The sequence below is a fragment of the Zingiber officinale genome, chromosome 8B (assembly GCF_018446385.1).
Source record: "Zingiber officinale cultivar Zhangliang chromosome 8B, Zo_v1.1, whole genome shotgun sequence".
Classification (NCBI taxonomy): Eukaryota; Viridiplantae; Streptophyta; class Magnoliopsida; order Zingiberales; family Zingiberaceae; genus Zingiber; species Zingiber officinale.
The window spans coordinates 106,074,738-106,088,438 of record NC_056001.1 but is presented as its reverse complement, the minus strand read 5'-3'; the positions used below and the strand labels follow the sequence as shown (position 1 = coordinate 106,088,438).

The window sequence follows — 13,701 nt, the reverse complement described above, 5'->3', positions numbered from 1 at the left end:
CTTTTTCTCTCTTTATTCTCTCTCATCACACTCTCTCTCTTTATTTTCTCTAATCACACTTTTTCTCTAAGCACACTTTCTCTCTCATCATATTTTCTCTCTCCCAGTCTGGCATTCTCTCTCATTATACTTTCTCTCTCTTCATTTTTTCCTATCATTCTTTCTTTTTCAACCTACTTTCTCTCTCATTATACTTTCTCTCTCCTCACTTTTTCATTTTATCTCATAATACTCTCTCTCTTCATTTTTTTCCATTACTCTTTCTCTCTCAGCATATTTTCTCTCTCCTCAGTCTCTCATTTTCTCTCATCATACTTTCTCTCTCTTCATTTTTTTCCATCACTCTTTCTCTCTCAAACCACTTTCTCTCTCATCATACTTTCTCTCTCCTCACTCTTTCATTTTCTCTCATAATAGTTTCTCTCTCTTTATTTTTCCCATCACACTTTCTCTCTCATCACACTTTGCTCTCTCATCATACTTTTTCTTTTCTCAATCTCTCCTATCATGTACTCTCTCCTCATTTTCTCTGATCATACTTTCTCTCTCTTCATTTTTTCCCAACACACTTTCTCTCTCATCACACTTTCTCTCTCATCATTGTCTCTCATCATATGTTTCTCTTACATTCAACTTTCTCTCCCATCTAATTTTTTCTTTTATTTTCCTACAAGGGTAAAAAAGAAAATTTAGGTTCATTCCGATTGAAAATATTTAACTAACCAAACATCATTTTTAAGAATGATACCCAAGCTCATACTCATTCCCATTCCATAATACTATGATATCTATTCCCATTCCGACTCCTAGGAGAGAACCAAACGTCCCCTTAGTATTTTGAATTCTACAATCATCTAGTGCGAATTTTTCCGACTATGATCATAACTTCATAAAAAGGAGATATTTTTCAATTGGTTCACGATACAAAATATTTTATCCAAATCATCGGAAAAAAAAAAAACTAAGTACACAATTATTTTACTCTACAATGGAATATACAATTTTCAAATAAATATATTCACATAACGAGTTCAATATAGTTTTTTTTTAGAATAAACCATTAAATTTATTATTAGTATTTTATTTTAAAATTTTATTATTTAGAATGAGATATTAGATTTAGTATTTTATTTTTAAAATATAAGAATAAGTAATTAAATTTATTCTCATTTTTATTCTTATTTTTATGTTAAAACAGGTTGTTAAATTTACTATTAGTTTTTCTGTTTAGAAAAAAAGTATTTACACATGCCTAGCCTTATATACCTTTAGCTATAAATAATACAATTGATTAATCAAATTAGTTTTTCAGAGACTTTTAGGGTTCGATCTGCCTCTCATCCTTTTCTCCAATTTCCTTCGGGACGCGGGTTAGGGCAGCACTTCGGTTCCAGCAGAGAGACAAACGTCACCCACTGTAATTCTCCTCCTCCGTGCTGCCGCCGAATCCCGACCCTCCTTCGATCCATGGCTTCTATGGACACGGACGTCGACATGGTTCCAGTCGGTGAAGGTTCAAGCGTCGGCGTCGCGGGATCGTCCTCCGCCGCCGCTTCCTCCTCTTCGAAAAAGCCGAAGAGGTTCGAGATCAAGAAGTGGAACGCTGTCTCCCTCTGGGCCTGGGGTATGCCTCCTAGTCACAAGTTTTTGATGGATTCTATTTTGGATTCTCCTCTTGACTGTTTGATTTCTTTGATTTTCCGTGCTTGAGTCCTCCGAGTAGATAATACTAATTTTATTGTATTTTGCAGATATTGTGGTGGACAACTGCGCTATTTGTAGGAATCACATCATGGATCTCTGTGAGTCCTCTCACTTCCCGTGATTTCTGGGTTTTCAGCAGCCTTTATGTTGCACATTTTAGTGTTTCTTCAGTTTAAATTATAGGGATTTTGATTTGGTACTCTGTGGTCTGTTTGCAGGCATCGAGTGCCAGGCTAACCAGGCGAGTGCGACTAGTGAGGAGTGCACAGTGGCTTGGGGTATGCTTCGCGTTTTCTTATTTTAACAACAAATTGAAGGACTTCTGAGTATATGGCACAACCAATTCTTTTGTTCTACGATTGTTTTCAAAATTTCAGTTTAATTTTATATTTTTATTGCATGAAAAAAATTCAGCCAATAACTAATCCTACAGACCAACAAGGAAACTGTTTTTTTGTCTCTTTCATATTATCACAAAATAGAATTGTTATCTTAGAGTGCATTTTGAAGAGAACTTGATGCTGATTTTAGGGTGTATGGTTTGCACTTGCATACGGAAAGCGTTTGGTATGTATAGTTTACACTTTGATAGGAAGAGAGTTAGAGAACTTTTAGGATTATGAGATAATGTATATGAAGTGTGTTTTAGGGATAATTTTGAGATCCAACCAATCAGAAAAGTGTACTGTAAAATATCAGATACGATACCGCTATATTGTCCTGATACTTGAATAAGTTATAACTAAAAGTATAATGCCTCAATAAAATTTCCTAGGGAATGGGAAGAAACATAAATATAGTTATATCTTCCCTTTATGACTACGTTTAGGGCATGTGATTTGATAATTATGCATATGAAGAATGACTGCATTCTGGATCTAAGTCCTAGAGATATATTGGTAGAGTAGAGGGCGCTTTCTGTCATATTTATTCCCGACATGACTTTCTGTCTTATTTGTTCCCAACATATGTTATTATGTTATCTCCTGTTTGGTATGAACAAACATCTGATAGAAGCATTGTTTCAGACTGCATCTGTGGTTGTCACAAGAGTATGAAGGGTCTCTCTCTGTCATTTCTAATTTTGTTATGATTGGACCTTAAAAACAGATTGCAGTTTGATATGGTTGAGATGTTTCAGACTTGTAGGATTTGTTCTCAGGATCATAGCCTTTTTATTTACAGGCAAAAGGCATTATATTTACAGGAAAATCACATAACCACAATGATTTTGGCCTAATTGATGACTTTTTGAAACCTTTTATATATATATAAATATTCTCACTATGTCAAGCTAATTATTACATAAATTTACATTCATTACCAACTCAGACTTTTGGTTATGTAAAGAAAGATAGCTTTGGTAATTTTGTAGATACACATTTACAACGCCTTGCATACACCACTTGTTTCCTTTGATCATCCATAATTTCTGACATTTGTTTCCTTTTCTTTTATTTACTGTGTTCAATATTATCTGGTTCGGACAGGCGTCTGCAATCATGCCTTCCATTTCCACTGTATCAGTCGTTGGCTTAAAACTCGCCAAGTCTGTCCCTTGGGTAAATAATCTTGTCTCCCGCCACTTGATCTCAGATTTTTCTGCTGCATTTCTCTCATACTTTTACCTGATGATACCTTTTCTTCATTACAGACAACAGCGAATGGGAGTTCCAGAAATATGGTCACTAGAATAATCATTAAGGTGTTTCCAAGGCAGTTTGGATTCTGCGGTAGTGATCATCCAGAAGATACTAAAACTCGTATTTACTCGACTTGCACTTTGTTTACAATTATGCCAACTTGCTGCAAATTCCTTCAATACCAATTGGTTTTAATGCTGAGGAAAGTAGTTGTTATGCTGTATGTGTGGTTTCATACTCTACTATTAATCTTTGTTTAGTAGGAATAATATAATTAAGTGCTTGTTCTGTGTGATCAATTTAATGTGTTTCCCTATTTTCAGAATGCTTTATTCATCATGTGCTATTATAGGTTATGCCCACCTTGTTCTTTCTAGGCTGAGATAAAAGTTCTAGAGGATAGAGGGAGAGCTAGGAAAATTGTTGGTCAATATAGCAATAATATTTATAATCTATTTGAATGTTCCTGATGACAATTTCGCAGTGTGTTTGAAAAGATAGAAGGTTCTTCACTTCTTTTTTCTTTCCAAAGCGAGATTTTAGTATTCAATGGTTTAGTTATGCTTCGAGAAAAGTGCAGAAATGAGTCTTTGTTTTTCCAACGTCCTGTTGGAAAATAATCCATTCAACTGCTATCTTCCTCGGGAACTTGGAATTTGTTACAAAAGGTTAAATCAAGACTTATAGGAAGTCTTGTCGTTTCAGTTAGTTTATCAATTATTTTTCCTATTTTGACTTGCTCTCCTAATGTGATGGAACGAGGTATCTTAGAAGGCTTCATGAAATTCGCATGATAAATAGAATATTATTATATTAAAAATATTTTTTATTTGATTAAAATTATTAAAATTATATTAAGTTAGTTGAAATTATTTTAAAATTATTATAGCAATTATTTAAGTAGTTATTATATAGTTGTAGTAGCTATTGCAATAATGGAGTAGTTTTTTAGTAGTACACAAATTAAAAGGCCATTTTTATTTTTTTGAAATCATCAAGATTCCTAATTTTTTATGGCGCCCCATCCCATATATAATTATTAAACTATCTTTTATTATATTATTTCTGTCATTATCCCTCATTTATATTTTTCATCTAAATTTTGAAGTGGATTTGATGAAACTAAACTACTAGCTGTTACTATGTTATATGGTTGTAGTTGCTATGAATTCATAGCTCTTATAATTTAGTTGTCATATAATTATAATAGTTATGAAATTATAGTTATTATAACTTGTAAGTTTTGAAATGTCATAATTTTTTTATTAAGATTGAATCATGGGACATAATATATCGAATTAAAATTCGTTTAGATATTTACATTTGCTATTAGATGTAATCGATCCAGTTTTATGTTCAAAAGATATCGTTTAAAGCTTTTTTTTTTTAAGATTTTAAAGAATTTTAGTCCTCATTATTAACGGTATCTTCCCTATTATAGTAGATACGAAATTGTATGTGCTACACATGTTGTAACGTTTACAGTTTTGTAATTACTACAATGTTTCCGACTGATTCAAAATTTAGGCGGAAGATGTAACATGTAGATGGGATAATAATGAGAATAGTACTTATCTACTTAAAAATATTCGTGTCATCTTATATGGTGTGGGGTATCTTATACGAGAATAGATCCTATGGTCCGTAAATTACAGACCAGGAGATGACCCATTACATGAGGACCCTTGATTTGGATGGACCTCATCTTTAAATAGGCGGGGTCCATCTAAATCAAGGGTCCTCATCAGTGGACCATCCCTTGGTCTGTAATTTATGGACCAGAGGATCTCTATTGATCTTATACGGGGTGGGGCATCACTTCGATAAAAAAAAAAGTTAATGGATTTTAATTTTGTTTTTTTTTCTTTTTAAGTATTTGAATAAACTAGAGATGCATTTTGGAGTTTGTCCTATTTAATAGATGTTAACGTGTTGTATTAGTTATTGTAGTATTGAAAATGTCTTTTAATTTTTTTTAATGATTTATATAATTTAACGGTCCGTCGTCCAGCATCCTTTAATTATAAATACATCATAATTTAAAATTAAACTACAGGCATGTGAGAGACAGTTAAACGTCTTTGGGTCACATTAAATTAGCAAATTATATACAGTGAGTTGTCCCCAGCTACTGATCGATCAATGTACGCATGATATCTCAATAGAATAAATTATATATTCGTAGAATTTAATGCCGATTTGATCAATTTCGTGCTGTGCGCACACACAAAAAAAAAAAAACAAAGGCGGCTCTTTCCAGAATTGCACTGCATCATTTAATATATTTGAAACTCAAATATTATTAAAAAAATAATACTTAATAACTAGAATTTAATATATTTTATAAATTATATCAAAGATATTTTAATAATATCATATTTATATATATTAATTATATATATATTATAATTAGCTGGCCAATAAAATTTACCGTTCAAAAAATATTTACATCCGAGATAAAAAAACAAAAAGCTTTCTGGAAGACTACTCACGTGGTTGGGAGCACGCGACCGCGTACAGGAACTAAAATCCCCACGTCGTGCGTCCGCACCAACCGAAATCATCGACGACTGCAACGGCGGTCCTCACCGTTAGTTTTAAACTTTCCACGCGTCCACAGTGAGCAGTTCGTCCATCCCACGGACGGTCCAGATTCGACCCCTCGGACTTCTAGAATCGATAAATCGCATCCAACGGTTGAGAATACTAACTTACTTCCCAAGGTTTCCTTCCTGCTCCCTCTATAAAAGTCATCGTCTTTCGTTTTCTTCTCTCTCAAATCTTATCGGAAATCGAGATGGCGACTGAACGCCTGCCGCCGGCGACGTTTCCCTACTTCTCCTCGTCCCCCAGCTTCGGAAGAGCACCCGTCGAGTACGAAAACGCAGCGTACGATGGCTCCGACTCCCCCACTTTCGGCGTCGCTCACCGCTTGGAGACGCTGCCTCCGCCGGTCAAAGCCTCCGCCGACGGCGACGACGAAGAATACGACGCTTCCAGCGATGATTTCGAGTTTTCCGTCGAATCGAATGGAGCTTTCGGGTTTCCTTGCGCCGACGCGGACGAGATCTTCTGCGGCGGGCGGATGCTCCCTGTCTACCCTGTCTTCAATCGCGATCTCATCCGCCGCCCCGCGGAAGCGGAGGAGCCGGAGGAGCCGGAGGCCGACACGATACCCATCCGGAAGCTTCTAATCGCGGAGAAGGAGGTGGAGCGGGAGGAGCACCAGCCGGAGCGGTGCAAGAAAAGCGCCTCCACCGGAACGCTGCGGGGTCTGTTCCGGAGCTTTACGATCGGACGGAGCCAAAGCGACGGGAGGGATAAGTTCGTGTTCATCGAGGCGTCGGCGCCGGGGTCGGCGTCGGCGAAGAAGATGATCTCCAACAAGGTCTCGAAGAAGGGGCCGCGGGCGGCGGAGGCTGATGCGGTCACCGCCAACCCTCCCTTATACGGCAAGGGAGCAAACAAACAGGCGGTGAAGGGACCGCGGCGGTCATTCTTACCGTACAGGCAGGAACTACTGGGGCTGTTCGCTCCTGCCAATGCATTGACGCATAATACCCATAAAAGAAACCCGTTTTATTATTAATAAATATCCATTATTATCTTTTCATCTCATTTTGTAGAGAAAACAATTCTTATTGAAATTCATTGTGTCCAAAAATGAGAAAATCTTTATAATTAACCATTTCAATCAGAAATTTTAAATTAATAAATGAATATAAAAATTTTCAACACTTGGATAAGGTCAAGGTTATTTTATTGTGGAATATTGAATCTAACCCACTAACCATTAAATTATATTTCTTCTAATGGTTTTCTTATTTCTTAAAAATGAAGAGGTCTCTATCAAGAGCTTGTCCAACTTGTTTTGAAAGCTAAAGAAATGATAGAACTTCACAAGAGTTTGACATGGGAGATGGGACTAAGTCAATGGCTAAATATTTATTCATGCAAACTAAATGAGACCTAAAGATTGAGCAATACAAATGTGTGCATTGTAATCACAATAACACCATTTGACTCTAGGAATTGACCATAATTTAGCTTAGAGGCCAGCAGTCTACATAAAGGAAATGTGTGTCTCAAGCAGCCACAGGACTCAAGCCAGATGAGAGCTGTAAATTGGCAGCATAGTCCCGAGCCCACAGATCATAGTGCACGATTTCCTCGAGCGAAGGGCGGGCGACGAGTTCGTTTCGGTGAGCATCGCATGTGAGTTCCACTACCTTGAATATGTCCAGATAGTTGATTCTGCAAAGTGGAACATTATGTTTTGCGACTTCGATTGAACCGTAAGAATGAAGCATCAAAGGAATTGAAATAAGGGAGAAGTACTTCTCATTAATGAACATCTCCACTGCCTTTTCATTTGCAGCACTAAGGACTCCTGTCATTGTGCCCCCGGCTCGGCCAGCCGCATAGGCGAGATCCATTGAAGGGTACTTCACATTGTCCGGAGCTTTGAAGGTCAATGAGCCTTGCCTGCATTGCAAATTTGCGATAAGTTTTCTAGTTTGTTCACTCAATGATTGTACATTGCCTCACTCAATGCTAAATATAATGGCAAAAGCTTTCACGCGCTGTTGATGTCGGTAACTTTGTAACAATTGTGCAAAAAGGCGGGTCCCGCCGCCCAGCGGCCCCCTAGGCCTGGCCCCACAGGGATCCTAGGAGGAGGTAAATCAACGGTGAATGCTGGCCCGGGTAAAGCGTGGTGTCTCCGGAATTTAACACAGGCGCGGTAACTTTGTAACAAGACAGTATGCATGTAGGATATGAAAAAACCAAATACGTAACAAATTAGATTAGAATCTCATACTTGCAAAGATCAAGTCGAGGCCATGAAATCTCTGAGCAATAGATTCTGTCCGGCCATGATAGTGTGTAAAGGATTGGAAGGCGCATATCAGGCCACCCTAGTTGAGCCAATACAGATGAGTCCTGCATAATAAACATAAATTTGTTCAAAACTATGAGTTTAACATTCTTTATGCCAGAATATGACAGTAGTTGTTGACAAAAATCTATAACGAAGATCAGAGATAATGGGTTTGCGATAGAATTTACCTGAGTCTCAACCATAGAGTGGATTATCGATTGTGGATGAATCACAATCTCTATATTATCATAATCTGCTCCAAACAAATAGTGTGCTTCTATAACTTCTAGTCCCTGTATGACAAAGAATATTCTAGGTGAATCTGAAAATGTAGGGTATAGAATCGAATCCTAACTAACAAATTTTATGATAATGCTGACAATACCTTGTTGAACAGGGTAGCAGAATCCACAGTGATCTTTTTTCCCATGTTCCAGTTGGGATGCTTCAAAGCATCAGCAACCTTCACGTCTTTTAGTTTTTCAACAGGCAAATCCCTATGTCAAACACCAAAGTAGATGTTTCGATAACTTACTCGATGCTAAATCACAGGTGGAAACAGAGAATTGCATTACTGATATCTGCAAACATAAACAGGCTCGCATTGTTTTTGAGAAAGAAGGAATCAAGCTCATTTACAATAGTCTAACTCCTAGCTATGAATTTAGAAAACACCAGGGCTAGGTCCTAGTCCGGTCCGGTTCTATGAGTGGATCAGATGTGCAATTGAACAAATAAAAAACTGGTCCTAGCAGTCAATTTTTGTCACAGAAGCCAAACCAGTCAGATTGACAAAACCTGGCCAGTTTTTTTTTTCAGAGCTTAAATTTTCCAATAATAACCCTCATCATCATTTGATAATAAGAAGTAAAACCGTCTTTCAATTTATAGTTTGATTCAGATAAGTGTTGTCTAACTGACATAATGCATAAACAATGGACTGATCGTACAATTGTCACACAACTACCATAGCCATAGGACTCCACTCTTGTGTGTCTAGAACATAGATTGTTAAAATGTATGCCTTAACCAGATAATTGTTAGCATTTTTTAGTCATTTATAAAAGATGAAAAATGGAAGCTAATTTGCAGTTGTTATACCTGAAGGCTCCTCCTGATGCAGTCAAAATTATGCGTCGCAGTGCACCCTCTGACAAGCCTTGGATACACTAAGAAAAAAAATGATACTTTCTAAAGATCAGGTATATGGGAAACTAAATCAAGCCTTTAATGAAAAATAGAATTTTGGAGCAAAAGGAGATGAAATCACCAACTGCTAATTGAATGAGTGATGCATCGAGAAATGAATACCTGGAATATGGCAGAATGTTCTGAATCAGCAGGAAGAATTTTCACATTGTGTTTGTGCGCAAGTGGTAGCACAAAAGGACCGCCAGCAATAAGAGTTTCTTTATTTGCCAAGGCTATGTCTTTCCCAGCCTTAATAGCAGCAACTGTAGGCTGATCATATAAAATTGGATTAATTTGAAGCATTAAACTGAATGTAGAGAGAATAATTATTAGATCCAGATGTGTTTTGCATTAGTATATGTATCTTTTTGAATAATTCTAATGCAAACAATAAAACCACCATATAAAATTTCAAATAACCAAAAAAATTAGGAAATTGTATTAAAAAAACCTGGAATTCTTCAAAACTATCAATCAAGATATTCTTCTTCTCCTGAATATAGAACACTTATAGAACTAAAGCTCTTAAATTTCAGCCATTGCAGGTGTCACAAGCGCCATTGAAAAATGAATGCAATGATGATAAACATCTTGGTATGCTGAATCATGTTGAACTAGCTCGTTGCATATATGAGTATTCAAAGTAAGTGCATGCACATCCATTTAATATCCAACACATATTCTTTGTGTTTCTCTTGTGATGAAATCTGAAGAAGCATTTGCAACCTAATGCAAGGTCAAAGGAACATAGTTATGAAAAAGGTCAATACTCAGTTTCTCCCAGCCAGTCTTGGTGTTCACAATCTTCTAAGTTATCAAATGGTTACTCAATGACCTTCTGAAAATGAAAAGCTAATTAGTTGTCTACAATAAGGCAAATTTCAAAAGATACAGTTTGACAGATCAAATATTAGTCTATCCTGTCGAGAAGAGCAGCATCAAGTCAACCAAAAAGGTTCATCGTCTAATTGTTTATTTTCAATGTCAAAAGAATTTTTGATGTTTTAAGTGGCACCACAATCATTCAAAACATAAACTATTATGAAATATGCATCAAGGTAAATCTAAATTACAAGATAACAATATCAAGATAGAATTAAGAGATAATGCATTACCTTTAGTCCTGCACATCCTACTATTCCTGTAACTACTGTCACGGCATCAGGATGGCGAGCAACCTAAAAACTCATATCAGAACAATGTTAACTTAAGAACAGTTCAAACAGTTCACAATATATGCACACAGAAAATTACCTCTACAATGCCTTCCTCTCCAGGAATGATTTCAGGTTTGTGTTCAGCATCCTCCAAGGCCTTTTTAAGTTCAGCAACCAGTGACTCATTTCTCACAGAAACCAGTTGAGGTCTGAAAGTCTTTATCTGATCAAAGGGAAAAAAAAGAATAGACTTTTAGACAGTACAATGACATTAATGTAACTCTAGCATAACTAGTGTTACCTGATCGGCAAGGAGTGTCACATTGGAACCAGCTGCAAGAGCAACAACCTTAAACTTGTCTGGGTTTTCAGCAACTATATCCAATGTCTGTGCACATTATATTAAAAGAAAGAAACAGTATCAAAATTTGGTGTCATAATTCAAAACAGTGGTACTCATTTTCGCTAGGTCTTTAAGAAAGCCTAACAACAGTGATTCTGTATTTTTTATAATCCTGTTGAGCTTGGTTGATAAGTAAGCTCAACAAGAGGGACTGTACTTTTTGGCAAGAAATAATCCAACAACTTGGATCAACAACTAGTAGTTTCTAAAAGATCATCTAGAATATTGAAAGTAAACATTCATGAGATGAGATCCCTTCAGTAAATATTCCCCCAATGTGCCAATAGTTTGATAAAAAAATATTACAAGATACACAATAAGAGGAAATATATGTTGTCACTGCCTTCAACTTTATACCTGAGTTCCAATTGACCCAGTGGATCCAACAATTGAAATAGGCTTTGGCCCATCCCAAGTCTTGCGTCCCGGTTCCTCAACAGCTCGGCCAGGCCAGGCCGGTGGAGGCCCCTGCTGCATGGAACAACTTGCTCTCCAGAATTGAATTTTTGCTCCCTTTTGTTTTTGTCCCAAAGGAAGGCACACTGAGAACGGCAATGCCAAATAAAAATTCACATGCTATCCGTTCGAACACAAGTAACAAACCCCTACACTTAAATGGTTCGAAGCATACGCGAAGCTTGTTCTCTGGATTGCTCCAGCAGCTTCAGGAATTGATGCCCTTTTCTAAAGATTTTTTTTTTCCTCATAAAACTACTTTGAAAAGCTAAAAGTACAATTAAGAAAAGGATAAATCACTTCTGCAAGCTCCAATTGCGGAAAGGAACTGGAACAGAACTAAAATAAGAAAATAAAAGCCACTGAAAAGACCTAGCCGTAGGGGAAAAAACCTTCTTCGAGTCCAGCTAATTCATTTATGCAAAAACAATCGATAGGGCGATAACCTAATCGCAACCAAATGTAATTAACCGCTGATACAAGGTTGGAACTCGAGATAAATCGGCCCAAATCAACGAAGCGGAAACGAAAAACCAAGGTACCAGATCCAACTACACAGCTCGCGTCTCCAGACACAAATTCTCACAAACAAGAAGAAAAACCAAAAAAAAAAAAAAAAAAGGTCGCACCTTTGCGCTGGGTAAAGGCGCCCCGGCAGGACTCCAAGAAGGAGACGCCTCCAATCTCTCCCGAAAGCGGCAGTCCGAGCGTCATCGTCGCAACTCGCACTACCTCCCGCTCCGCAAATTATAGGAGGTTGGAGGAGGGATAAGACGAAGGGGGAATCTCGAATTGCAACGGGCGCAGCGCGGCGGATGCTCAAAATATTATACGGCTACTCCGTCAGCCCTCCGCCCTCTTCGCCTCGGCCACTGGAGTGTCAGGGGCTCCAGTGACGTTATTCGGTTGTCGTCTATAGCAAATCGTACCGGTACACACCTTTCTCCATGTCCTTTCTCTATCTGATATACATTTATAGCATTCTAGTGATTTATTCGAACTGCTACATTGTTCTATAACGTTTTGAAACTGTTACAGACCTTTTTCTGAATCGAGTTTTTATATTAATTTTATTTTTATTTTATTCCAAATTTAAAAAATTATTAATATTTTTAGATTCGGTCCAAAGTATCCTTATAAAATAATCTCTGCACGTTCAGCAGTGGGAATTATATTGGGTATATTTAATAGCAATATCCATGCTGCATGAGTGACCCTTGTAACAAAGGATATACTAAATTTTTTATATATATAATTTTAAATATATGTGCTATTTTATTATTTTTCAAAAAAAAATATTTCGATAATTGACCAAAGCTCACTTAAAATTCAAAACCCTACCAAACATCTAGATTTTCTAAAACAAGCATGAATGCCCCATATTTTCAAAAAGAATAAATCTTGTTAGTCAGAATCTGGTCAGTTAAAATTCTCTATCGTTCAATCATAATACATGTAATTAATATATGCATATAATATTACTAAAATACCTTTATATATGCATATATGCATAAATTCTAGCTGGCCAGAATCATTTAACATTATCCTTTCAAAAAATATTTTCCATTTGATCTCTCATATCAATTATGAATGTCATTCAAGTATTCATAATTTAATCTCATCGGTAATAAATTTATAGAGTTTTTTTTTTAAATAGGATACCTAATCAAGAGATATTGAATTTCTAGACCACCTCCCACGAGTAATTTCTAATTTATCTGGATAATTAATAAAAAAAAATTATATGACTAAATTGACCATTCCAAGACTTGCTCAGATTAGAACCCTCACCACCAGGGGCAAAAATTCTAAATGCATGAAAAGGTGTTTTGTGTATGGCAATCACTGGAATTAACGGTGGATATGGACAAATGCGGCAGTTTGTCTCATTATCTTCAACGGGCAAGGGATCACAATCATGCACTAGTTAATTTATTAACTTTTATCTACAATATTTTAATAATTTTATCAGATCGCCCTTCAAAAAAAAATAATTAAACAATCTATGTCTTATTATTATTTTGTTTCAACCTTTTAGTTAAAAAAAAAGAATATTGTCCTTTGCTGTGAAGCAAATGGAGAGAATCATCACAATTATGGTATAATTTAATAAATTTATCCTTTCTCTATCTTTATAACTCTTTGCACCTTTTCCTTTTATGTGGATGAGTGATGCTCTTCTTGCTAAACAAGCAATTAGTATTACTCGGATGAATTCCATAACTCATGGTATAGGGCATCTTCCTATTTTTCATCTTGGGTAGT

The 13,701-nt window shown here is 36.4% G+C and overlaps 3 protein-coding genes across 3 annotated transcripts; 2 read left to right on the top strand and 1 right to left on the bottom strand.

Moving 5' to 3' along the window:
• The first annotated feature begins 1,305 nt into the window (after positions 1-1,305).
• LOC122017693 (RING-box protein 1a) lies at positions 1,306-3,646 on the top strand. Its single transcript, XM_042575364.1, has 5 exons — positions 1,306-1,624; positions 1,752-1,802; positions 1,923-1,982; positions 3,195-3,266; positions 3,359-3,646. Exons 1-5 carry the CDS (start codon positions 1,468-1,470, stop codon positions 3,394-3,396), a joined length of 378 nt encoding a protein of 125 aa, XP_042431298.1. The 5' UTR covers positions 1,306-1,467; the 3' UTR covers positions 3,397-3,646.
• A 2,498-nt stretch (positions 3,647-6,144) lies between these two features.
• On the top strand, positions 6,145-6,936 carry LOC122014144. The gene has a single exon (XM_042570324.1). It carries the CDS (start codon positions 6,145-6,147, stop codon positions 6,934-6,936), a length of 792 nt encoding a protein of 263 aa, XP_042426258.1.
• Positions 6,937-7,273: 337 nt separating this feature from the next.
• On the bottom strand, positions 7,274-12,398 carry LOC122016433 (1-deoxy-D-xylulose 5-phosphate reductoisomerase, chloroplastic-like). The gene is made up of 12 exons (XM_042573732.1): positions 12,066-12,398; positions 11,338-11,522; positions 10,879-10,965; positions 10,675-10,800; positions 10,536-10,598; positions 9,541-9,690; positions 9,331-9,398; positions 8,615-8,726; positions 8,418-8,522; positions 8,170-8,291; positions 7,686-7,832; positions 7,274-7,601 (listed from the first exon to the last, which is right to left on the bottom strand). The coding sequence occupies exons 1-12, from the start codon at positions 12,148-12,150 to the stop codon at positions 7,433-7,435; spliced, it is 1,419 nt and encodes a 472-aa protein (XP_042429666.1). The 5' UTR covers positions 12,151-12,398; the 3' UTR covers positions 7,274-7,432.
• Between the last annotated feature and the right edge of the window lie 1,303 nt (positions 12,399-13,701).